This window comes from Danio aesculapii, chromosome 5 (genome assembly GCF_903798145.1).
Source record: "Danio aesculapii chromosome 5, fDanAes4.1, whole genome shotgun sequence".
NCBI classification, from domain to species: domain Eukaryota; kingdom Metazoa; phylum Chordata; class Actinopteri; order Cypriniformes; family Danionidae; genus Danio; species Danio aesculapii.
The window spans coordinates 37,686,496-37,712,655 of NC_079439.1; the positions used below are offsets into that span (position 1 = coordinate 37,686,496).

The 26,160-nt window shown below is 36.1% G+C and overlaps 1 protein-coding gene across 1 annotated transcript in view; it reads right to left on the bottom strand.

The window, feature by feature from the left end:
• Positions 1–25,535, bottom strand: part of efnb1 (ephrin-B1) — a 58,283-nt gene extending 32,748 nt beyond the window's left edge. Inside the window, exon 1 of the mRNA XM_056458100.1 lies at positions 24,473–25,535. Within this exon, the coding sequence (XP_056314075.1) occupies positions 24,473–24,591 (119 nt within the window). The 5' untranslated portion in view covers positions 24,592–25,535. The remainder of the gene's footprint in view (positions 1–24,472) is intronic.
• Positions 25,536–26,160: the final 625 nt, after the last annotated feature.

Genomic DNA, 26,160 nt, shown 5'->3' on the forward strand with positions numbered 1-26,160 from the left:
ATTTATCTATGATCGGGAGTTTTCCCGGTGGTCAGTATGCAAATATTTTTTTAAATTACAAAATTTATAATTTTACATAATTTTTCAACATTGATGGATAAGTGACCGCACAGGCATTTCTGACAAAGAGCGTGTGTTTGTGTTTGTGTGCATGGAAATGTATTATCCTCCCTACCTGTTAAATTTGATCTAATCCGTGTCCTGAAACACCCTCACTCCCGCTTTCACTTCTCATTCTAATGGAGAGAGTGATTCGTTTGTGAATGAATCCCCAATTTGAACGACTCGTTCTCTCAGCCGACAATAATACAAGTTTCTGGTACTGCAGCATCTTGTCATATTTCATGTACATTGTTTGCTTATTTTATTCAACAAAACTAGCAGTAAGACTATAATTTAGACTATAATTTAGTGCGAGTTGGTGCTACTTTGCCTTATGGTCAGTGCAGTAAGTGAGTGACTTTGTTATCATCAGTAACGTAACTTGGTTAGCACAAAAGTTCATAACATACAAAAATGTAATAAATAAAATTTTACCCATAAAATGTTCTGCCTTTGTTTGCTCATTACTACACCTGTACACAGCGCTAAAGTCAAGCATCTTCACATTGGCTTTGGTCTAGAGCGGTTGAATGACATTAGTGCTGGGAGCCCTGTACAAATGTGGCTGCGCTATTGACGTATGCTCATAGTCTGTATGCAATATCTAGTGTATATATCTATGTGCTGTGGCCTTTAGAATGCACTGCAACTAATATGGTGATCCTATAATTCAAGCGTTAGATGCAGTATTGTTTTTTGCTTCGCAGCACAATCTGTTTTTGAACAGTGACTCGGTGATACATTCATAAAGACACTTGCATTCTTTCTAAATGAATCTGCGTTTTTGAATTATTTGAACTAATGATTCAATGAATTACTTGTTGTTGATACCTACTTGAGGTTATGAGGGTCATTTATTTATTCACAGCAAACCTAAATCAGCCAATTTGGCAGTATAAATTATACTGATCACAATCATGTTTAATTACTAAAGTCAAAAATATCCCATAAAATATTGAGCAATCATTTTTGGTCATTGTTGTCAATGCTGGCTTATCCTAAAGCAAGGGTCATCTGACACTAGAAAAACAATTTCAATTACTGCAATCTACATTAACTGCCAACAGGAAGTTAAGCAGCTTACATCCATGTGTATGTGAGTGTGTCATATGTTTGTGCTTAGCGTGTGTCGGTTAGGTCAGACAATTACTGCTAAACTCTTTATTTGTAACACTTTTAAATACAATTTTACTGGATTGATTAAGGAAATTTCAGCTTTTCCATCAAATAAATAAATTCAAAATATTTATTTTGTAAATTAAATAAATAAATAAAATAAATAAAATCAAATATATAATAAAAAACGAATACTACGTATTTTATCAAATAAATATAAATATAAAATAATTAAAAACATTACTCTTTTTGAAAAAAAAAAACATATAACTTATGAAGAAGATAATATGATTAATAATATATTTATAATATCAGGTCATTATTAAAAAAGTAATGCTAAAGTATTCATTCAAGAGTAAAACCGATACTAAAGTGAGTTTGACCAGACTCACTAATAATAATCTTGCATTTTAAATCAAACATTTAGCTTTTGAATCCCATGGTAGTAAGCGATCAGCCTAGAGATGAAGGATTTCAGTTAAGTAATGTGGCAGATCTGAGGCGTTGACATGCGGAATCCCAGAATATGTCAGTGTGCGCGTGAGAGAATAAGAGATTTGCATGACTGAAGGAGTTTTGCAGGGTTAAACTCTTTGTGTGACATTTGCCTCCTCTGTCTGCGGCCTCTCCTCTGTTCCTGTCTATCCCTTTCTTTTATCCCTCTGTTTCCAGATCTCTCTTTTCATCCCTCTCTTTTTCCCCCCATCAATGAAGATGTCAAAACTCGTGCCCTTCCTCTGACGGCCGGCTATGACTGAACAAATCAGAAACAGAAAGGGAAAGCGAGCGAGGAGGAGGAGGAATCTGACCTCCTCAACTTTGAAGAAAAGACTTCATCACTTCCTGTCAAATCAGCAGCTGCTGCAGACGGAGAATTTCAGAAGCAGGACCTGAGAGGGATTGTTTGCGAGTCTGTGTGTGTATTGGAAGCTCAAAGACTTTCAATAATAGGCAGTTCGCTATGTAAAGCACACACACACAGTGCCAATATGGAAAAGATCTCACCAGCAAATTTATAACCATTTAGCCTAACGCTTCCGTTTCCTAAAGGAAGTAGATTAGTTTGAAGAAAATCGGTATTCAATTTCTTGTTTTCATTTAACGTTTGTTTAATTTGGTAGCAAATAATTCACTTAAATAAAATATTTATTAAAACAAACAAAAAAAGCTTAAGTCCAAGCCACTCAAAAAAGTAAAAATTTTAAAAAGCCTTTATTGATATTCTAAAAAAATTTTATGAATTAAAAAAATTCAAGAATAGCCGTGTCAATAAAGGATTTTTTACTTTTTCACTTCCTTTTCAAGTGCCTTGGACTTTTTTGGTGTATCTTGATGAAAACAACTGAACCTGGTTTCTCTCAAGTTTTTTTCCTTCACTTTCGTCAATTGGTGAAGTTCTGTTCCTTGCCACTGTCGCCACTGGCTTGCTTAGTTTGGGACTTGTGGAGCTGTGCATCGATGGATTTTCTCTTTAGTGTTTGGACTTTCAGCAGTGAAAGTTAAACCGCACTGAACCGAACTTCAACTCTGAAAACTGGACTGACAGTTTAAATTTACTAGAACTTCTATGTTAAGCTGCTTTGACACAATCCACATTGTAAAAGCTCTATAGAAATAAACATGAATTTAATTAAATTGAATGAAACCCTTATCCAAAGAGTGCTGATACAGTTGAAGTCAGAATTATTAGCCCTCCTTTTAATTTCTTTTTGAACAAACTATCGCTATGTAACAATTTGCCTAATTACCCTAACTTGCCAAGTTAACCTGTTTAACATAGTTAAGCTTTTAAGCTGAACTTTAAGCTGAATACTAGCATCTTGCAAAATATCTAATAAAATATTATTCATCATTCATCATGGCAAAGATAAAATAAATCAGTTATTAGAAATGAGTTATTAAAGCTATTATGTTTAGAAATTTGTTGAAAAAATATACAAGGGGTCTAATAACTCAAGAGGTTTAATAATTCTGACTTCAACTGTACATTAATTACCCATGAAGCACTTTCTGTTTGATTCTGTTATTGAATCCTATTTAAGGTTTATGTATGTAATTTGTTTGATAACTTAATTCACTTTATGACTCAATAGTATTATATAATGCATAACAGATTTAATTACGTCAATTGTGGACTCTTTCAAATTACAAAAAACAAAACAAATGACCGCTTCTGCAAGGCGTTTCTAATGCAGCGTCTATGAGACAGGACAGTAAATCTGACATTATTCTCTCCTCTGGCTGCCGTTATCAGTCTCGCACATTTTTTTTTTCCTTTTTCTGAAAGTCTGTTTTTTTATTATTTGAGCAAACAAGATTGTAAAAAAATTTTTTGTTGAATTCTCCCATTCACTGCGCTCTAAGTTTTCCCAACTATGACAACTTCCGCTACAGAAAAACCCAGAAATGTGAAAAGGGTCTATTTAAACTTTCAGAATTATAACATAATTCTACTTATTATTTGTAAAAGTTACTATTTTTATTTTAGTGTTATTGAGAAACTTGTAGTTGTTATTGATAGTTTAAACCAGTGATCTCCAAACTTGTTCCTGGAGGGCCGGTGTCCTGCAGATTTTGGCTCCAACCCTAATCAAACACACCTGAACAAGCTAATCAAGGTCTTCCTAGGTATACTAGAAACATCTAGGCAGGTGTGTTGAGGCAAGTTGGAGCTAAATCCTGCAGGGACAGCGGCCCTCCAGGACCGAGATTGGTGACCCCTGGTTTAAACTGTAATTTTGTTTTAAGGTTGTTGTTTGATTACCTTTTGTTTTATTTCAAGAGTTCACACTTAGCTGATGATTGATTATAAGCTTGTTTAGCATGCTGTCCCGGGAGAGAGCCCTGAGCTAATAAGATCCTCGAGCCCGGGGCTCCCTCCCGTTGCAAGGCGAGAGGGGAGTTTGAGCTCAGGTAGATCTCGAGAACTCCCCTGCTGTAGTAATTAATGAACAGATAGTGATTGCTCTTGAGAGATAACTACATACTAGAAGCATGTCTATGGAGCTGATTTGGATTAGTCAATTAACTTAAGTTGCATGTTTTTGGACGGTGGGAGGAAACCGGGGAACCCGGGTGAAACCCACGTGAGCATGGGGAGAAAGTGCAAATTCTGCACAGAAACGTCTGCTGGTTTGGTAAAGCCTGGAACCAGAGACGTTCTTGCTGTGAGGCAACAGTGCTAAGCACTGGGCCGCCATGTCACCCATCTAGGAAGAAGGAGGAGTAGGGGTGGAAGGGGGGATTCTTCAAAACAAAGATAGCGGTGGAATGTAACCCAGGGTATTTGTAGTAGCTTAGGAGCCGTCTGATTGGTGCATTGAGAATTGGATCATGCGGATCAAGTGGCTAGCAATCATAAGCACGTGATCCTCTCGAAATTAGTTTATAAATAAACTTCACTGAATACGTCTGTGTAGTTATATAAAAATTACATTTTATATTATTATATTTTTGCAGACTTTTAATTATATTTTAGTTGTTATGAATTTAGTTTTAGTTAACTGTAAATTTAAATATTGATTTTAAACTCTTAATTTTAATTTAAAAATTTTAATAAATCTTATTAGATTTACCTAATTACCTAGATTTACCTAATTAGATTTTTTATTATTTTTTATATGTATAATATATATATATATATATAAGTCATGCTGCTGAAGTGACTCTCAGAACAGCTCTGATGAAGGTTATGGGTCCATGTTTTCATACAATATAAAAAATATCTTTTAATAGTAAGAAACATTTTATCAGTTTCCATTTTTTTTGTTTATGTACAGTTTATGTACGGTTGTGTATTGCGTTATGGGACCTTGATCATTACATTTTATATCATTACATTTTTCCTAGCTTTTAATTATAATTGAGTTGTTATGAACTTAGTTTTAGTTAACTGTAAATTTAAATCTTGATTTAAACTCTTAATTTTAATAAAAACATTTTTATAAATCTTATTAGATTTAACCATTGTGATTTTTTTATATACAAATAAAATAAATAAATAAATAAATATATATATACATATATATATATATATATATATATATATATATATATATATATATATATATATATATATATATATATATATAAAACATGTAACAAAAAACGAATTAAAGGAAGACAGCGATAATAAAAAATGCCATTTCCTGCTTAAAATTGAATTAAATCAGTAGCACTTTAGAGAGTGGGGGAGATGTCTTAATTCAAATTGTAAATGTAATTATCCACACACACACACATACTTCAGTTTCTGTGCACTGTGTGAAAGAGTTAGACCCACGCACACACACACGCACACACACGCACACACACGCACATACACACACACACACACACACACACACACACACACTCAATAAGAGGCCTCCTCGCTTTTTAAACAAGTGAACACGGGATTAGACCAGGACTGAATGGCACCAATTAAATACTGAATACAGCAGCCATGCAAATCAGCCTCATTCAAGAGGGAGAGAGAGAGAGAGGGAAAGAGAGAGAGACATAGACACAGACACCTCTTAACACACAAGCCTGCATTCTGAGAACGGCTGTAATCACATGTCTTGGCATTACGTCTAACCTCCACAATGGACCAACAACAACGGCAACCCATAAACGCACGGCACACACACTTTATTTCACATTTCCAGACTGGAAAGTTTGATTTTATTTCAGGTGTGTAACATATCCTAGCGGAAAACGCTGTCACCTATCATTCATTAAAGACACACACACACACAGAGAGAGACGCGGGGTGTATGTATAGAGTGTGGTGGTCATGTGATTGTCCACTCTCAAGGCAGAGCTCCTACAAGTGGCTCTTTGTCTGTGTGAGAGAGAAAGCGAGAGAGCGAGCACGACAGCTTACACATATCCCACTCACAATAACAACTGCACACACACTCAAAAACACACTGAGCCTTGGGCATCTCGTTGAGAATGAGAGAAATGAGTGAATGGAGTCTAAGAGAGATGAGGAATCTCCATAGCAGAGCCCCCCCTCCATCCTCATTAATTCTCTCTCTCTCACACACACACTCACACACACACATACTGAATAAACTTTCTGCTGTTTAGGAGGAAAAACTGAACAAGAGTTTATTCAAAATGCATGCACTACTTTATTTATATAGACGTTTTATAAATCAATGCACATCTGAATGCCCCAAAACTGAGGTTGTCAAATTTAACTCATTTCTTGAGGGCAAATATGCCCAGAAAAAAAATTGTTAAACAGGAGCACACACACACACACACAGGCTTTGTAGGCTTTTTATATTGTAATCTGTATATTCTATCAGAGAATTGTCATATATTTTCCTCATGGAGACTACAAAAAATGTCTTGACAAGATTAAAGAAAAATGTGTAATTCCTAGGCATTGCCTTACAGCAATATTTTTTTGGTATTTAAAAATATATATTAGTTTTAAATGTGTTTAATTAATTAAATTCAATTACCTGAAATCATGAACATATTCAGTTTCATAACAATTCAAACAAAGTAACATTCATAGAAATCTACTTTTATTTTTTTATCAAATTCCATTTGATTCTTGTTAAAATTAAAGTATGGAAGAACAATTGTGTCATTTATTTGTCATTAAAAAAAGGTTTAAATATTATAATTTACTTTAATTGTATTATTGATATAAATATTTATGGTTTTTATGATTGCTTTCAAGAGTACATTTATCTGAATTTTATCTTTTACATTTTAATTTTATTTATTTATTTACTTACTTACTTACTTACTTACTTACTTACTTACTTCCGTATGTACTTACTTACTTACTTACTTACTTAATTTGTCACAATTTCCTCAAGTTAAACCAAACATTTCTTTTGGCAGTTCGTCACAGAGGTTCTGTCAGTTTTTGTGTGTACATTTTATGACTACAGTTATAGAAACTACAGTTATTAAAATGCTGCTGAAGTGACTCTCAGAACTGCTCTGGAGATGAAGGTTATGGGTTCATATTTTCATACAATATAAAAAAATATCTTTTAATTGTAATAAATATTTTGGCAGTTTTCATTTTTTGCGATTCACAGGTTTTTTTCTGTTTAAATACGCTTATGAATTGTATTATGGGACGTTGATCTCTCTTCTGTTGACTTTTGATGATGGAAATTCAACTACTGTGCCGTTTAACAAAGTGACTTTTTATCGAGATTTAGTAGTTTGAAACAATATATTGTATAAGAAACAATATAGAGAGGAATACCTGTGTAAAATAGCAACAAAAAAAGGTACTGGCCGTTTATTACCTGCTGTTGTACTATAATTTACAACACCGACCCAAGCAATATAATACTTCAAACTATTCAAAATGTCAATAAAAGTCACTTTTTAAAAACTTTTCAATATCAAATGTTATTTGAGGAAAGATCAAGGTCCCATATTGCAATTCAAAAGCAGGGCCCGCAAAATTTTCAAATCTCTGGTAGCCCTCGGGCAGGCACTCTTTAGTTTTTGGTAGCTCGAATATAAATGTAAGTAGCCCAAATAGAAACTTCATTATTTATTAAATTAAAACACGTGCATTGAAACAGTGCGTTACTTGAGAGGTAATTGTTTATATTGTGGCTTTTCTCAAGTAAAAAACATGATTAAAATTTTTTTGAGTGAACGTAAAGGCATTAAAATATATTTTTACTCTCACTTGCCCTTTGATTCTGGTAGCCCAACTGGACTACCAGATTTTACAAGCCCTGGAAAGCATAAATAAAAGAAAAACAACAACATGAATAACAAAACTGTTAATTTATAGTTATTTTTTTACAGTGAGATAAAGAAAACATAAGTATGAAATCAAGCCAGTCATTCACACAAACATGCAGGCGTTGTCTAATTTTTTTGTGTGTAATATTCACAGTCACAACATGATTTGATTATACAGCAATACTTTTGACTTATTCATAAAAAAAACCCACAAATTTGATGACGTTCCACATTTAACAGCTCGTTCTGTTTTTATTCTGCCCTGTTTTCCAAATCACAGTAATCAGAGGAGCTTAAGAATTCCTGAGGCACATTCACTTAGCCTATCTGTCACAATGAAGACATATTGTAGACTTGTAATGTTGTAATGAACACAGATTAACTAAAGCATACTACCAAAAAAAGATGAATTGTATTTCTGATATAATTAAAAGCAGAATTTATTATATAAAACCAGTGTCTTTAGCACAGTGAAAGCTTTATTCTAGTATACAATTCTAATCTAGATATATAGGCTAATCCACTCCTATCCTTTCTGATAAAAACACAGAAAGCAAGTAATGGGGATTTCTGGAAATTTCAGCCCACAGGCAAAAGTGCACAGGTTTTTTTTATCAGCGTCGGCCTTGGAGGAATATGATAACTCTCCATCACACGATCGGACAGAAGTACATTCTTCCACTTGACTCGTTTCCTGTTCTCCTCCTCCTCAATGTCTTTAGCTTCTGTTGTTCACTCAGATTACTTTCACCAGTTCAAACAGGCTAAAGGTCGAGCTAAAGTTCCCTGCCGATTTGCAAATATACAGAATTCACAACAACTGTTCCACTTTGCTGTTTTTCGGCGTCATTTCCGTTCACCCTGATCTTGGTGTTCGAAGGAAAAATCACCAGGGATCCCACAAAAGCACAACTCAACTATTTTTAGTTTGCAGTTCAGTACATTCTGCAGTTTTTAGAGAACTGTGATGACAATACACTTGAAATATTGTGACTAGTTCTATTTTTTATTTATTTTTTGGACTGCCATACGAGTTTCTTGTGACATGTGATAGTTTCAGATCAAGTTTGCAGGAAGACATCTATATGACAGGTCTTCCCACAGTGCAAACAGAGATCTTACATCTGTTCAGCCCTGAAACTGACTTTAGCCACTGTACACTCAAAAAATGACTTGCCGCTTGTTCAGACTACTTTTTTAAAATGAGTTGAGTCCTTTGAAATGAGTCCTTTTTAAGGACAGCTATATTGTTTATGTTCATTCCACTTGTAAAAAGTTACCTTAATCAATTTGTGTTGGGACAACATGAAGGAATTGTGTGGATATTATTTTCCACAAATTCACACAATATATATATTTTTTCTTTTTTACTAAATCAAATAATTGTACTAAAATACAAAAGAATGAGAGTGTTTAGGGATTAAATATTGTGACTAACAAGTATTGTACTATATTACTTGAGTTTTAGTAATTTACAAGTAACAACGCTACAAATTTTACAATTGCATTTTTACTATTAACTTTTTTTGCAAACGTTTTTAGTGCAAAACATGTCAGAAATTTACTTTAAGTAATAAGATAATATCCATCATTCATGTAATTTGAATCCTGAGCCTCACATGAAAAATTATAACAAAAAATAATAATAATAATAATAGATTACATAAAATAATAATTAAATAAACAAACAAATAAAAAAAAGATAATGAAAAATAAAGACACAAAATACCCAATTATTTTACAAAAAATGCAGATTACATTTCTTTTGTCCAGGCTGATATATTACCTTTTGTAAAAATAAAATAAAATAAATAAATAAATAAATAAATAAATAAATAAATAAATAAATAAATAAATAAATAAATAAATAAATACATACATAAAATAGTCAACATTTTTATCACCATGTTTCCTTACATAAACATTTGTTAATTTTCTGTCAAAATTACCCCCCCCCTTGATTTTCTTAAGAAACTACAAATATTTAATAAAATGATTTAAATTATATACATTTAATTACATGTTATGAAAAAAAGACTTTTGCTTCTTGTTCTAACTACATTTGTAAAAATGAGTTGAAACAACACAATTCTTAAGGTTTTTTGGGGACAACTTAACAGTTTTATGTTCAGTCCACTTACATTTGTAAAAACGATTAAGTTGACTTAATTGATTTGTGCTGGGACAACATGAAGGAACCCAGCATTTTATAGTGTACACTCTTTACGTACTTTTGAAATTCATTATAAAACCTCAATATCTGCTCTGTCAACTCTCTGTTGAATATATAAGTTTACAGATCCAAGACTTTTATTTATAAAATACAATATGCAAATATATTGTATAAGAAATAAGTCTGTTTTTAAACAAGACGGTTTTTAAACTACCAACTCAAACAGTCAAACAGTTTTTCAACCACTGTAAAAATGTCAATGCCTCATTTCTACTGAGTGGTACAGTTCAGTACAGTACGAAATGGTTCAGTACGGGCCATAAAAATGACTTTGTTAAACTTTTTAACAAGAGATCAAGATCCAATAATGCCGTTGAAGAATATGCAAATATATGCAAAACAGCATAAATCGCACAATACGAGAAACTGTTAATGAACAGATATTATTTTACACTGTAGTCTTACATCTAATTTAAATGCTTTTATCTGTCCTTCAAATAACTCATAATGGAAGTAGCTACTGTTGCTATCTTTTTTCCAGCTGGAAATTTTGCAGCTTCAAAGTGTCTTTAAATGGTGTATTTTGTGTTATCTCTAAATTCTAACAACAAATTAAAATGTTATATTTTGCTCAGTTTCTCAAAACTATACTAACAATAACACAGTGTTATTCATAACAGCACATGAGCATTCATTTATTTATTAACAGCCTTCATAACCAAATTTACAAATCTTTTTTTTTCTGAGCTCCAAATGCAATGGCATGACAGTAGCAGTTGCTATGGCAGACAGTGTACAGTCTATATATATAGGGTGAAAAGAAGGGAAAAAAGCCAGAAATGCTCATATTTACTCTGTCTCTCCTCTCTGTCAAAGTCTATCTCTCTCTCTCGTCTCGTCTTCCCTCAGACACACACACACACACACACACACACACACACACACACACACACACACATATTTGCTCTCCCACTCACTGTCAGGAGTATTGTGTTTGTCTGAGTGTGAGATGAAAGGTATGAATTCCTCCAGAGCTCCTCCAGGATACCACCGTTACACACACACTCACACATACACACACACACACACACTTTGAGTATAATATGCATTTAATCGCTGTGTATGGGTGTATTATTGAGTCACAAGACAGAGTAATGCAGAAACTGTTTCAGTGTGTATGTTTCTTCCTCACAGAATCTCGCATTACAGAGCAATTAAAGCAAATGCAAACACACACACACACAAACAGGTTATACTTGGCTGACAGCTCACTCAAACATGCCTGAGAGAAAACCCCAATCAAACACACACAGAGAAGAAATTGTCATTTTACTAATAGTAATGTCGACACACACATAGTTATCTGTGACCGCATCACTGATTGATATTTACACCTATGAGAAATAACGCAAGTGGTAAAAAGACACTCTTGAGAACGAAAACTAAGCAGAGAACAAAGACAAGTTGTCATTAGACACTAAACAAATCTGTCATCACACTATTTGTGTGTGTGTGTGTGTGTGTCTCTGTCATGGTAATGTGGAGAAGAATGAGTGAATGTACCTTGTGCCCTCATCTTACACAGAATATAAATAAACATAGTGGCTGTGTTGGTAGCACATTTTCAGACATAGTGGTTTTACATTTAAAGTGTTTAAGTTGTAAAGTTGTTAAATTCCTCAGTTCTTCTGTTGTAGTTTTTTAATGTTAGCATTTAAACATCCAACTAACATTATTCTGAATTGTTTAATAACTATTTTAAATGAAATATTAAGCAATATTGGAAATTAAAATGTATTTTTCTAAATGTTCCCTCGTTGTTAGTGTTTTATTTTATACGCAAATGTTGGAGTTTAGCTTTTACAAAATATACATTGTGCTCACTAAAGTTGTGTTTGCTTACACAAATACAGTGAAAACTGTAATAAACCGTTATTGACACACTTCTTACATTTTATCATAATTTATTCCTGTTTTTATCATGATTACTTCAGTGTTCAGTGTGAAATGATGCTTCTGAATCTGCTGCTTAAAAACATTAATATTGTCGTCAGTTTTAAATTGATTATTAATTAAATTAATTAATGTTGTGTTGTTTTTATTTAAACATTCTGAGTTGTATAATTTTTCATAATAGAGTTTGAAAGCATTGTAAATTTCCAATTGATCTGTCGATGTTTGTCCATCATCTAAGATGATAGAATTTATAGACCTACTTGCTTGTATCTTTTTTATTCTCCAAGCCATCAGCTTTCCAGGTTTTTCACCTTGATCGTAGTGTGATTGTTTTAACCAAATCGGGTTGTGGCTACTTTATGGCAAGTCAGCTTGATGTATTGAACTTTTGATGAGAGGAGTTTTTTTATTTTTATTTTCATTGTTATTTTCAAAAAGTTGTAATTCCAATTTTGTGTTGTTTTTTCATGTGAACCATGATTCTTTTTTTTCCAGAAGGGTCAAAAAGTTCAAAAAGAATGTCAGTTATCTGTTTTTTTAAATTATTATTCTCCATTTATCAATGATATTATGAAAATACACATCAGTTTAGCACTTCATTATTTCATCAGTTCATCCCTTGATGTGATATGTGCACTACCCAACAATCCAAACATCACAATTATTAGCAGATTGACAGTAAATATATATTGTGATATGAATACAGTTTCACTAGATGAGTTGAATAACTATTTGGAAATAATTTATCATTTTAGATTGATTGAGATGATTCTGAATAGGAGTGTATAAAATATAATAAATAATCTACAAGCACAGATAAATTTAATAAAGAAAAGATACTCATTAAATAAACAGCGTTTTATTGCAACCTAGGCTCATTCTGATTATTTACCCCTATATATATTTCTGGAGAGAACAAAATATGTCCCAGGAGCTACTTTTTTGCAGTTTTTATTTTTGCGAATCCACCAGAGGCTGCTGTGTACGCCTTTTCAAATCTCAAATTTCTCTCGCGAGTGCCATTTGCGCCTGCTGTCCTCACGTAAATTAACCAGAGGCTGCTGTCGACTGACTAACGGACCAACCGATTGATTCCCACCACCCGCCCCCTTTCCTAAACCCAACCAATAATATTTTTAAAAGCACAGATCGACCCGCTCACCCCCTTCCGTAAACCCAACCGCAGTGTTTTGAAAAGCAATCCAGAAAAAGAAGAGCCACAAGATTTCTACCACGTTTTCAGATTTTACCACATTCTCACCCTGTTATTTACTTGTTTATTTATTTTTTGGCTTCTGTTTTTGTCTTACCTGCTTTCTAAACCAGACTTGAACCCCATTGTCATGGTCAACCTCGCTCTGCATCTCAAGTCCGCCGACATACGTGTCGAGCTACCAGACAAACTGATAACAGCAGTCCATTTGCATTTAAGCGCTCAGCTGGTAAGCGAGAAAAGGAACGGCATCATACCTCCCCTGTATCGTTCGTTTTAAAGACAAAATGCAGCCATACGTAGCTCTGGCTACATAATTCACGATCTCCAGAAACGTATATAGGGCTACGTTTTCAGAGCCTATGTTGCAATATTGTTCTCCCGAGGAGTCGAACTGTATTCAGGTATACAGTAATTGAATATTCAAATGTAAAATATCACTGGATAGTCTTAGTTGTATAAACAATTCAATCAAATTCATCGTTGTTAAATTAAAAACAACCCAATTTTTCATTTAAAACCTTCACACAGTCACAGGACTCAAAAAACACTTGCAAAATGATCAGTTATAATCCAGACTCAACATTGTCTATACTCGCGAAGTGACTATAGCAAATGATCACATTGCAATATCAATGCTAAAATGATATATTGTGCAGTCCTACAAAAAAAAAGTCATTTATGAATCCCTGAGGACACTTCTAAAGTCCTCACAAGCACACAGCCAAACCTGTAAACACACACACACAGACGAACAAACTTCCTCTCTCTCTTTCTCATGTTTTATGAATTAGCCGTGTGTGTATGTGTGTGCGTCAAGTGTGTTTTCAGCATTGTTTTATAATTCGATTTTCCATTTGTTCTGTCCAGCTGCAGGCAGAGATCACTGTCTCACCAATAATGGCTCTAAACTCCTTCTCCCCTCCATTTTAAATAATAATGAGCCTTTAAAATGGCTGATTCAGACGTAGCCCTAAAAGCGGCTTTCCACAGCTCCCTGACCAGTAAACAGCTTTCAGCCCCATCTATCTGTGGGGGCGTCCCGAGCCTGACATTCGGGTGTTTTCAAGCAAACCGAAGATCAGTGAGGAGAGTTTGATCTCCCGGTGTGCGTTCAGAAGTAAGTCTTCTAATGGCAGGTAACCCTAAGCAGCTTAAAACTGCAGTGCGAGAGATCTGTTCTCAGGTCAGCTGGAGCTAATAAAGGTTATTGTGACTTGAAACTGCATGCAGAGAGCGCTGAGCTCAGATCAGCTGCAGATGAAAGCAGGCTGGAGACTTCAGCTTCTCTGATGCTTTATAGCGGCATTTAGCTGACTGAAAGCGTGACCATTTCTCCGGACACACACACACGCGCATGCACACACACGGGCAAGGAATGATGGGTTTAGTGAGTGTGATGGTCTGAGCTGTCGACTGGAAAGTGGATAAAAAGGATGGAGGAGCTTTGAACTCTAAAAGGGTGTGACTGATGGCCCGCTGTGTGTGTGTGTGTGTGTGTGTGTGTGTGCGTGTGTGTGTGTGTGTGTGTGTGTGTGTGTGTGTGTGTGTGTGTGTATACGTAGCAGAATTTAAGCAGGTTTGGAGTTGCCAGACTTGCAATGCTTCTCTTTGTTTACACGCGACTATAAATGTGTTAAGGGTAGATATATATGCCCATAATCCGCCAGTGTGTACTGTCGCACGTACCCAAAAGAGAAAGCAAACACGAGAGTGTGAATGCGCACACGGACAAGTGAAGGAGCAAACAGATTGCAAACTTCTCCTTAAAGAACGCTAATCATTTCCCACCTCACACCCTTGTGTATGTTGTGTGTGAGAAGTGTGACGGGCTTTACGAATATCTAAAGTCACTTTTTAGGGAACGTGACAGCTGTTGTACATGAAGCATGTGTGTGTTGTTAAGGAGAGATACATTATGGACAGAGATCTTTCAAGAGAGGGTTTAATCACGATGATACAGTGCTCCATTCCCTGTTTAAAAAGCGAGACAGAGCAACTGGTGTTTGACGTCTGCTTTTTTTTGGCCTTCATAAGTCTTGGTATTTGCATAATGGCTGATCGCAAGAAGGAGAGAGGAAACGGTTTGCTCCAGAGGGACAGGAATCCAGACAAAATATAATGATATATGCGAGCACACACCCCAAACCACAGCACTTTAGTGACTTTTATTTTGCAACCTCAGTGTGACTCTTTACGTTCTGGCTATACTTTAGAGGTGGGAGTCAAAGAATAAATGTAGGTATTTTTATGAGTTTGAATGATGTAAAACATTAAATATTGTATGAATTAAGATTATAGATATAAATTATTTAACCCTTTATGGGGCACTCTTTGAAATAGTCATTGGGAAACAAAAACCTGGAGTAGGACTATGAAATTAATTGAAATTGAATCACAATCGCGATTTGAAATTCTGCGATTAGCTAATCGCAAGTAGCAGAGATATGGAATATATATGTATTATTTAATGCATTTACTCCTGCCCAGAGTAAATGTGTGACTGCCGTCTGTGTGTGATAGTCTTACTAGCTAATTGAGTGAGCATACTTTCATTCTGCCCAATCAGAACTTTTCAATCTGCCTCTTATCAGCCATGTTAATTTGCTGAGTGTTCTGTATTTAATTAATTAATTTATTTATTTTATTAATTAATAAATAAATACTATATGACATATTGTTCCAGAGTTAAAAAGCTAATTTGCATCTGTAGTACCTGGGCAAGGTTAACAATATATATATATTTTTAAATAGTACAATATATACTAATAGTACAATATACTATACTATATACAATATACTATACAACTGTATTTTATAATTATTATTTTTTGTTTGTATAATAAGTTACATGTAGACTGTCGTTTACAAAAAGGTTAGGTTATTTTATGTGCTCTATTGAAAAATGAGTAGGAATAGTTAAAAACAAATTTGAATAAATGGAAAAATAACATGTTGAATAAAAGTTGATGTCTTTTTAGTTTTTTTTTTTTTAAACTAACACACTGCATTTTAGCAGTAAGAAGCTATGATACAGATTATTGAGCTGAATCTTTGCAACAAAATTGAATCGCAATTCATCTGTTTAAAAAATGGCATTTTTGGTAAAATTTTATATTTTCTCCAAATCGCACAGCCCTACCCTGGAAGGTCACTGGGGGTTATTACAAGACCTTTGAAATTTTATGCTTTAAAAAATATATGATATTGTAATCTATTTCAACAAAGTTACCATATATCATTCTACGTGATAAAGGTGAATTACTACACTATAAAACACAACAGTCAACTTTATGAAATGAAATATTTGTAGTTAACTCAGAATTGACTGAAAGTAATTCTACTCATTTGAAAAGAGTTTTGAACTCAGTGTTGAAGGTGAGTTAATTAAATACCTCATTACTTCAACTTAAATTGAGTAAGTTTACAGTACTCATATAGATTAGTTTTGAGTTGCCTTAACTTTTTTGGTTTTACAGTACTTAGTTGGTTTGAGTTCTCTTCGTTTATTGGGTTTTACTGTGCTCAAATTGCTTTGTTTACTCAAATGGGTTAAGTTCACAGTACTCATTAGGATTCGTTTTTTACTAAAATGGTTTGTTGCAATCGGTTTTCTCATATGGTTTGAGTTACCTTAACTTTTTGGGTTTTACAGTACATATATTTCACAGTAAAAAAATGTTTACAGCTCCAATATTTAATTTAAAAAATATTGTGTAAAGGGCATTCATCTTATAAGATTCCACACGACAGCTTTGTTCCAAGAACAAAGAAAAATTTAACTCTATATTGCCTCTCGAATGTCCTTCAAAATGATGCATTCAAACCTGGTGTGTCCTGAGGCAGGACATTGTGAATGTTTAAAATGCAGGAATGATATTTGAGCGCTTTGGTGGTTGGAAGGATTTTCTGGGAAAACTGTCTTAAATTTCAGCCTTTTACTCACACAAAGCTATCACATTGCTTGAGAAGCCTTGGAATGATCGCATGAGCAAAAAGGCCTACCTTTAAAATGCTTTTGCCACTACTGGAGTTCGACAGTAAAAAAAAGTGTCTGCTTTCATTGTAGTTTGGACATTCAGAGTTAAAAAAGTTTATGTGTTCCAAAGAAGACTAAAAAAAATTTACAAGTCTGGAAGGTGAATAAATGACGTCTGAATTCCCATTGTAACCTTAGGAGTTAAAGCCTTGGGTAACGTAATGAAATCCCCTGAAATGAGCTCAAAAATGGAACAATTGTGCCGTTTTAGTGGCATTGGTTAAAAAGAATAGACAAAAGGGCATGTATAGTGAGACTTTACAAAAAAATGTAGGGATGTTTACAAAAATGTGCTATGGTGGTACCATGATGATATGGTGATGTTATCAGATGGTGATATAATCTAATACTTATATGAAGCAGGGCACTGAACATTCAACATTCATTCATCCATTCATTTTCTTTTTGGCTTAGTCCCTGTTATTAATCTGGGGTCGCCACAGCGGAATGAACCGCCAACTTATCCAGCACATGTTCTACGCAGCGATTGCCCTTCCAGCCGCAACCCATCTCTGGGAAACATCCACACACCGTCATACACTACGGACAATTTAGCCTACCCAATTTACCTGTACCGCATGTCTCTGGACTGTGGAGGGACCCAGAGGAAACCCACGCGAACGTGGGGAGAACATGCAAACTCCACACAGAAACTCCAACTGACCTAGCCGAGGCTCGAACCAGCGACCTTCTTGCTGTGAGGCGACAGCACTACCTACTGCGACATCGTGTTGCCCTGAACGTTCAACATTTTGCCATCAACATCTGACATTCACCTTATAATAGGTTTACCACCAAAAAAAAGTAATAATAAATAAATAAACAAAGCGCATTTCTCAAATGATCTTTGTTTTCTCCCCATGCAGCATAAATAACATCATACACTTTTGGAACAACACAAAGGTGTGTAAATAACAACAGAATTGTAAATAATTATAAGACGTCACTGAAATCCCCCCCAAAAGCCTGTCTGTTTACACATGACTACCTTAACTATCTAAATGAGGACATTCCGGCACAGACTTCCACTGTTTATAAACAAAGCTAATTATACTTTCAACAGACTAACCATAACCCCACACCCTAATATAAACCCTTTAGCCTTTTTACAATTAAAATAACAATAATAATTTACTTTAGGAATGGTTTTGACCTCTGAGGATGTCCTGGACCTCCCCAAAGGGAAGTTTTGACAAATATAGCAAACTTCTGGGGACAATTTCGTCCCCAAAGTGCAACTAAGTAAACCCACCCCCCCAGCAGCTGCCACTGCTCCTCTTCCGTCGTGTGCTCCGACAGACCCTACAACTACAAACATTACAGTCCTTAAAACAACACGGGCGCTGGGCTCGGAGTGCGCCTGTGCGTGTGAGAGCCGTTTGAGGAGGCTGAGAGAGCCCAGCGGTCATGCTTGGTCAGGGACAGACAATGTGCGTTTGTTACTTAAGCACTGTTGTTAATGAAGCCCTCCACATGCGCGCGCACACACACACACTCACGGATGTACAATAAAAATTAGGTTTCATGCCAGCCTCTGTCGCTCTCTCTCTGTCTGTGTTATATAACGACTGCAGAATATGGTTTTAAGTTGCAAACTCAATCCCCGTTAAAATGTACACACTTTATAGCCGTGGCATAGTTAGACTCAGGATATAGCCTAACATCCGCAGTATGCAACTCACACACACTTATATATACCCTGACAAACATCCACAACACCGTGAAATACTATCAGCGACGGAACAAAAGCCACTTCACACACACTTCAGAGAGGAACAGGTCTGTTGTGGAAATGCCGGCTGAGACAGAGGGAAGTGTGTGTGTGTGTGTGTGTGTGTGTGTGTGTGTGTGAGTCTGCGTGAGTCCTCTCTTGCTGTTCAACATATTGAAACTCTGACAGAGTTAATCTCCTCACTGTCAACTCCTATTATAACACCACTGATCATGACATACACACACACTAACTCATGCATACACAAGTGCACGCACACATTCAGGCGTACACACACGGAAACGCACACGGACACATGATTGAAAGTAACACAACTCTGAGAATAATTATTACCGCTGTGGATGACTGAATATGTGCACAAACATGTCCTGAAAGCTCCCGAACAGTTACGCGCGTATCTGTGGAAATCCGTAACTTTGATCGCAGTTGAGACCAACAGGATCTCTTTACAGGTCAAAGGTCATTCATGTCTTTTCATTTCATCATAAGAGGATTCTTCAGACCCCCTACCCCAAAAAAAAAGGTCTTTCAGAATTTTTGTATCTAAGAGGCGACGAGGCAGATGTGTTCGCAACAGGTTGAACCTGCTCACAGAGACCGAAAGTTTGATGTTGCATGGGCCGGTATAAGATTCCGACTGTATGAAAACCTTGGATAAAAATATCATGGTTTCACGGTATTGTGATTATTACTGCTCTAAAATATGTTGTTTTTAAATGTCTGGGTTAAAAAAAAAACTTTTTCCCCTTTGAACACAAAATATACACAATATATTTTATTTTGAGAAACATTTTTGGAGCAGTAAACATGTCAGGCTAAATAATTCAAATGAATTGTTGACTTCTGCTGTCTTCATTAGTTTCAAAAACAGATGTTTTTACAATTCAAAACAGCATCTTTGGGTATCTTTTCTGCTGGAGATACTGTTATCCTAAAACTAAAAAAACGTAAATAAAAAAATCTTACACATACCGTAGGAACGGTATAGCAGAAAATGTTGGTGGTTTTAAAGACCTTGACTTTTACAAGCCGCGGTATATCTTAAAACGGTTATCATCCCCTGCCTGCTTTACACTTCTCTTTCATTTGTTAATTATATTTTAATGCAAGCTCTTTGAGAACTTCTTCATTACCCAACACACGTCTTTTAAAACCTGTACGCCTTTCTATACTTTAGTATGCTTTTGTACACTGTAAAAAATTCCACACAATTCCACATGTTGTCCCAACACAAATGGATTAAGTTATCTTATATTAACTTAATAAGTGAATTAAACAAATTGGTCTTCAAAAAAACTCAACAATTGTGTTGATTCAGCTCATTTTATATAAGTAGTTAGAACAAGCAGAAAAAAACTTTTTTTTTAGTAAAGTCAGTGGGGTTTAAAACAACATTGGACCCTAATAACTTAGGCCCGTTTACACTAATACGTTTTAGTTTTAACAGCGTTTTAGAACGAAAATGATCCACGTCCACACTGCTGTTTCATCTAGCCTTTCTGACAGTGAAGATGATGGTATTTTTAATATGTTACTACACGACGCCTCAACATTTGTTAATATCAAATTGAAACTAGGCAGTTTCTTATATCATGTTTTAAATTTATTGTTAAGATAGTGAAACAACGTAGCCATGCCAATAACGTTATAAAGTACACTGTTCCCTTTGAAGACATTTCTTTGTTTTCCATTTCAAACTCGCGAAGTCTGAACTTACAAGCAAAGGATGCAAGACTGAACTTTGTGCACTTAATATTGAGAAAAGGCCTCAATGCGTTTTCAGATGTCTCTGTTTTCCCCTATCCTCTTCAGCGTTTCCAAAACGCTCCATTTTCGGGGCTTGAAAACTCCGGGGTAGTGTGGATGGAAGGCGTAACTGTAGCAAAACGTATGCATTTTAAAACTATAACGTATTAGTGTTAACGGGCCCTAAACTGTATGAAAAAGAAGAAAGAATATGGGTTTCCTCTTGAAATTGATGTTAAATTTTGTTAAAATCATTTTTAAAGAGTGTGCATGAGCTAAACAGGATGTTTAACTGCTGCTTTAGATGGTTATATGTGCACATAGAAGTTGCTGATTAAGACTAATTGTGCAGCACAAAGTGTTGGGTAAATGAACAAACGGGTACGCTTGAATGCACACTCACACACACATAAGTAAAGTACTTCAGTAGCATTTTTTGAGCTAATGAGAGACAGATTTCCAATTAGCTCCTCATCTCCTCCCTTAGCACTGGAAAAAAGCCAAAACACACAGGCACATTCATACATATATCATGGATTCCCCTCTTACTTTGTTCTTTTAAAAAAGTCCTAAAGCGGAAAGAAATGGAGTTAATTTGCAGTCGTTCATGAGAAAATTGTTTCTAAACAGCTAGAGTGTTTTCTTGATAAGCGAGTGGCTGGCAAGAACTTGAATGTGCTGAAATTATATTAATTTGCTGCTAGAAGAATTTGATGACGTAACTGGGAAGCGAAGCGAGTCCTCGTTTTGTTGTTTGTGTGTGCGTCTGATTGGGTGTATAGCGTGTGTGACACATTAAGGGAATAAAATATAACCTGAAATCTCTGCCTCAATGTGATAATTGTCCCAATGATTAGCTACTTTATTCTCTCTGTCTGTCGCTTTCTCTCTATTCCCAGCAGACTCCACTTCTCTTTTCTTCCCTCAAGGCAGAGGAAGGGAGGGGAGGGGTGTCGCTTTTACATTTTTCTCAGTCCAAATTATAGCTGTGAACCATGCAGATAGGAACAGAATTATACATCTGAAACCAGCAGTAAGTCTGTGCGTGAGCGCGTATGTGTAGTTGTGTCTAGAAGTAATTAAATTTACATAATTGTGTCAACAGAATAAATCAGTGAAGCTCTTGTTCCACCAAATGTTTCTTCCAGAGAAAACGCAGCGGTAGCTTCAGCGTTCAGTAAACTTTGCATTTTGCTGATATAAATATCAGAGAGCTGAGGGGTGGAGAACGCAGACCGAGTTATATTTTTTTTCTTCTAATTTTACAGTCCTTCAATTATATTTCGCATTCAGTCTGAGAGAAGTCCGACCTAGGACACAAATGGCACATTATTATGGGTACGAGAGATATGTGTGTGTGTTACTACTGAGAGTCTGGTAAGAGGTTTAAAGGGTGACTTAGTGGTGGTGGACGCTCCCATATGTCCGCTACAGAGAGTGTGTTTGCCCAAGGCCCATATGTCTTTATGGGAGTGCTTAAGATAATCTTTGAGTTCAATGATTAATTCATCCACACAACTTATGTATATGTAGTTACTGTGCTGATTTTTAATAAGATATGGAATTTAAATATGCAGACGTGTCTCTTGTAAAACATTCACCATTGGTTACATCCAGTTCCAGTATTTTTTTCCCACTGATTTAACACACTTTATTATATATTTGCTTCATATTTGAGAGGGTCTCTGAACCCGTGACTAAGTAAAACACACATGCTTGTGCACAGGTGCATACACACATTCTGTAAGCAAATAAACATTAACTAGTTAAAACAACATGCAACAACTGTGGTAAAACAGACCAGGCCGGTTCGAGCATCTGCTGTGCCGTGGAGCTCAAAGCTGCTTCAACGAGTAAAACAATCCACACACAGAGGGGCTCCGGCGACTGAGCTGAAGTTTTCTTCTCGCAGGACAAGAAGATCTCGTTATTGGGTTTATCTTGGATATTAATATTTAAAAACTACGAAACTCAATTATTTTTATATACTCCCATGTGCTTGCATGTCGCAAACAAATAGGCTACATTTTATTAAAAGTTTTTTTTAAACTTGCAAATTGTAAACAGATGAATAAAGGAGAACTTTTAATATAATATCTAAATTAGGGAGCAGTGTTAAAATATTTTAGTTTATGAAAAGTTTAGTTAAACTTTTTTAGTTTATAAGTTTTTGAAATATAATTTTAAGTAGGCCTACAGTGCTTAACTATCTTCAAACTTAATTTATTTGATTTTTAAGTCGTACATAACATTTATATTTGAGTGTAAATAAACAAAATACTTGTTAATCATTAATTATGTAGTAATTACATAAATTTAAATAAAGTTTTACCAAGGCAGATGACTGTTTTTCCACGTTCTCCTTCTTTACTCAGTTTACGCATGAGAACAGTAAAAATGGACAAACAAAAACAACATAAATTTATGCTCATTCGCGATTTACGGTGCGGTTTTACATTTAAAGGCACAATTTATGTTTTCGCGTCGCCCCTCGGGTTCTCACATGCTAAAGTTTTCGAGTTTTTCGTACATTTTTTACAAGCCCAGCCGAGAGACTCCTTAATTAAAATATTCCCCCCGAGATGAAAAACACATGTGCACTATTCCTGTCCCCCTGTTTACGCTCATAACTCAGCGACTGTGTCTCAAACCCTTTGGAGCTGCCAACCAAGAAGTCCCCAAAATGCTATTTGGATGCCCCAAATATGTTGTCAGAGTAGGCAGTTCATTAGGTTTTGAGACAGAGCCAGTATCCCACACAAAAGAACAAAACAAAACCCTCACATTGGTCAACTAACAAGTCTAAATAATAATAACTCTTTTGGTTAATATATAAATCACTAAGCTTGGCTACATATTATAGTACAACTACATGACTTTTTTAGCAAAAGTGACTCAAACAAAAAGCCTTCTTTATGATTCTGTTGAGTCAAGCTTGTGGCGTCTCCAGCCATTATTCAGGTTAAGTAAACATGTTGGACGCTCCCTTGAACGTTTTATGAGCAGCAATCAGGGAGATTTTATGAGCGTCTAGGAAACTCCTGCTTAAAAACCTATTAACTCTCTCGACACAACTCTGATTTGATCAATATGACAGACGCGAAGAGCCACCGGGCCGCCGGGATTAGCGCAGGCCGGTGGCGGAGAGTCAGCTCGTCTCTCGTGGGAAGAGACGAAAAGATGGACTAGCCGAGAATAATGAGAGAAAGAGTTTTCCTGCTAGCAACAACAACAGCAGACAGTAGCAGATTTATTTATTTCTCAATTTTTTTAGAAGTCTCTTATGAAGGCCCGCGTCAAGGCCACATGCTAAATTTATATTACCCAGAAGCCAAGAGATTGTTTTAAATTTCGATGTTTCTCATAAACATTTAACAAAGTTTAACTAGCATTACATTGCGCTCGATTTGACTAAGGGTTGTGCGAGTCGACGAGCAGCAGCGGTGGAGTCTCCTACATGACAGCTGTGCGTTATGTGTGATATATCCCGAGAGAGCGCGCGCCTGCACGGTCACTTCAGGCTCGAGCTTCATGTCATCACGCCGGACAGCGAGTAACGGCGCTTTCAGATCAACTACTCAAACTGTGTGTCAATTTCACAAGCGCTCCAGGTCAATCTGAGACCGTAGGCTACATTTCTAGGGGACTTTAAACGCGAGCTCGTGCACTTACTTGGGATTTTGCGAATTCCACACGACCGACTCCAGTGATTTGGCTGCGGGTAACGCGTATCTGCACATGGCTGTCAGAATCCAGAGGTAATATTTCCACGAGCCGTCACTTCCAGCCATCGTTTACGGTTCTCAGAGAGACACAAGCCAGCAAGAAGATAAGATCCTTTCGGTCGACTGTACTCCGGGTTGCCGAACCACATGCAACAGAGCGGGTTATGCGTCCAGGCAAAGGGGCTCCATGGGGCTCAACTTCCAAATCCGATGTTTCAAGCGTTGCCTGGAAGATATAAAAAAGGTGTCGCACAACGTTTCACAAGCGGCTGCTGGGCCAACGCTTCTCTAATAACCAAAATCGCTGCTACCTTGCACTTAGGTAGACACCAGCGCGTGACTGTTTTAGTGTACTCATCTATTAGTTGAGCTAGTAGCCTCACAAAAGGTCAAATCACGCCAGATAGGGGGTGGGTGACATGCACACAGGTATAGGAACCATCAATCCCGTGTTGGGGTTCGGGTTGGTGCTCAGATCCGGTCCTGATCATGTGTCAGATTTAAAATTAGACTCCTTTCAGTTTTGATCCCAGATCATTGAGGTGCGGATATGCAACAGTTTTGTTTTGTTTGTTTGTTTTGTCCGAAATTTACCGACCTATATCCATGTTCAAAGTAGCCACGAACAAATCTCAACTGTCAGTCACAGGACTGCCAATAATATCTGTCCAGTTCCATTGGGATTTTCTTTCCAAAAGACGATGTAAAAAGTAAACTCCCGAGTTGTGCGGCTTCTTCTATTGTATGATCTGGCGTTTTCAGAGCATGCTGATAGAAGGGGTATCAGCTACTGTCCGCTCCAGGCTCGCGTGATGAAAGGTGCACACGCACACACAGTTTCGTCTTAAGCATATAAACAGATGGGGAAACTCCAGCAGTTCGGTGCTTCCTCTGCGAGTTAAATGACGCGTCTTTTAGCCTTGGATCTTGTTTAGAGTTGTTCGGCGCTCAACCGTTGATCCGGTGCGTCCGCAGTGAGTCCCGCACACCGTTCACAACGCAGTGGCTTGTGATCCATCACATCCACTCCCACCGATACGCTAATCCCCGCCCCTTGACCAAAATCAACCAATCAAAGCGCACGTTTAGGGCGACGTCGCAACATGGTGCCCCTCTCTGTACATCAAGTTTTAGAGTTGATCTGCGAGATTGATGTACAAGACATATAGCGAGTCTTGACATTTTTTAAAGGTAAGTTCCTTAAAAAAAGTGGTTGAGCTTAAAATACCAACTGTCTTTTTTTCTGCAGATTAACTATAATTTTTTTGTTAAGATGTCTGTAATTATGGTTACTCCAGTAAACCACGTTCAAGTATTTCGTTTAGTTTGTATGTTTTCGCCAGGATATCTGCTTCTGGACTCTTTCATTATACGTAGGTTTATTTAATATTCACAACAGTTCACGGCTTACAGCTGAAAACACAGGTCTCCACACTATAAGCGTTTAATAACAGATTTAGGATCATTATCCCAAAGACATCCAAGAGAGTGACACTAATGATATTTGATGGTCAAACAAAGATAACGCTAATCCTTTCAGTAGCCAATACCGCCCCCTATCGGCGTTAAAAATTCTGTTATTAAATGTTAAGCTAAATGATTTAGTTTAAGGGGCTTTTATGTTCATTAAAACAT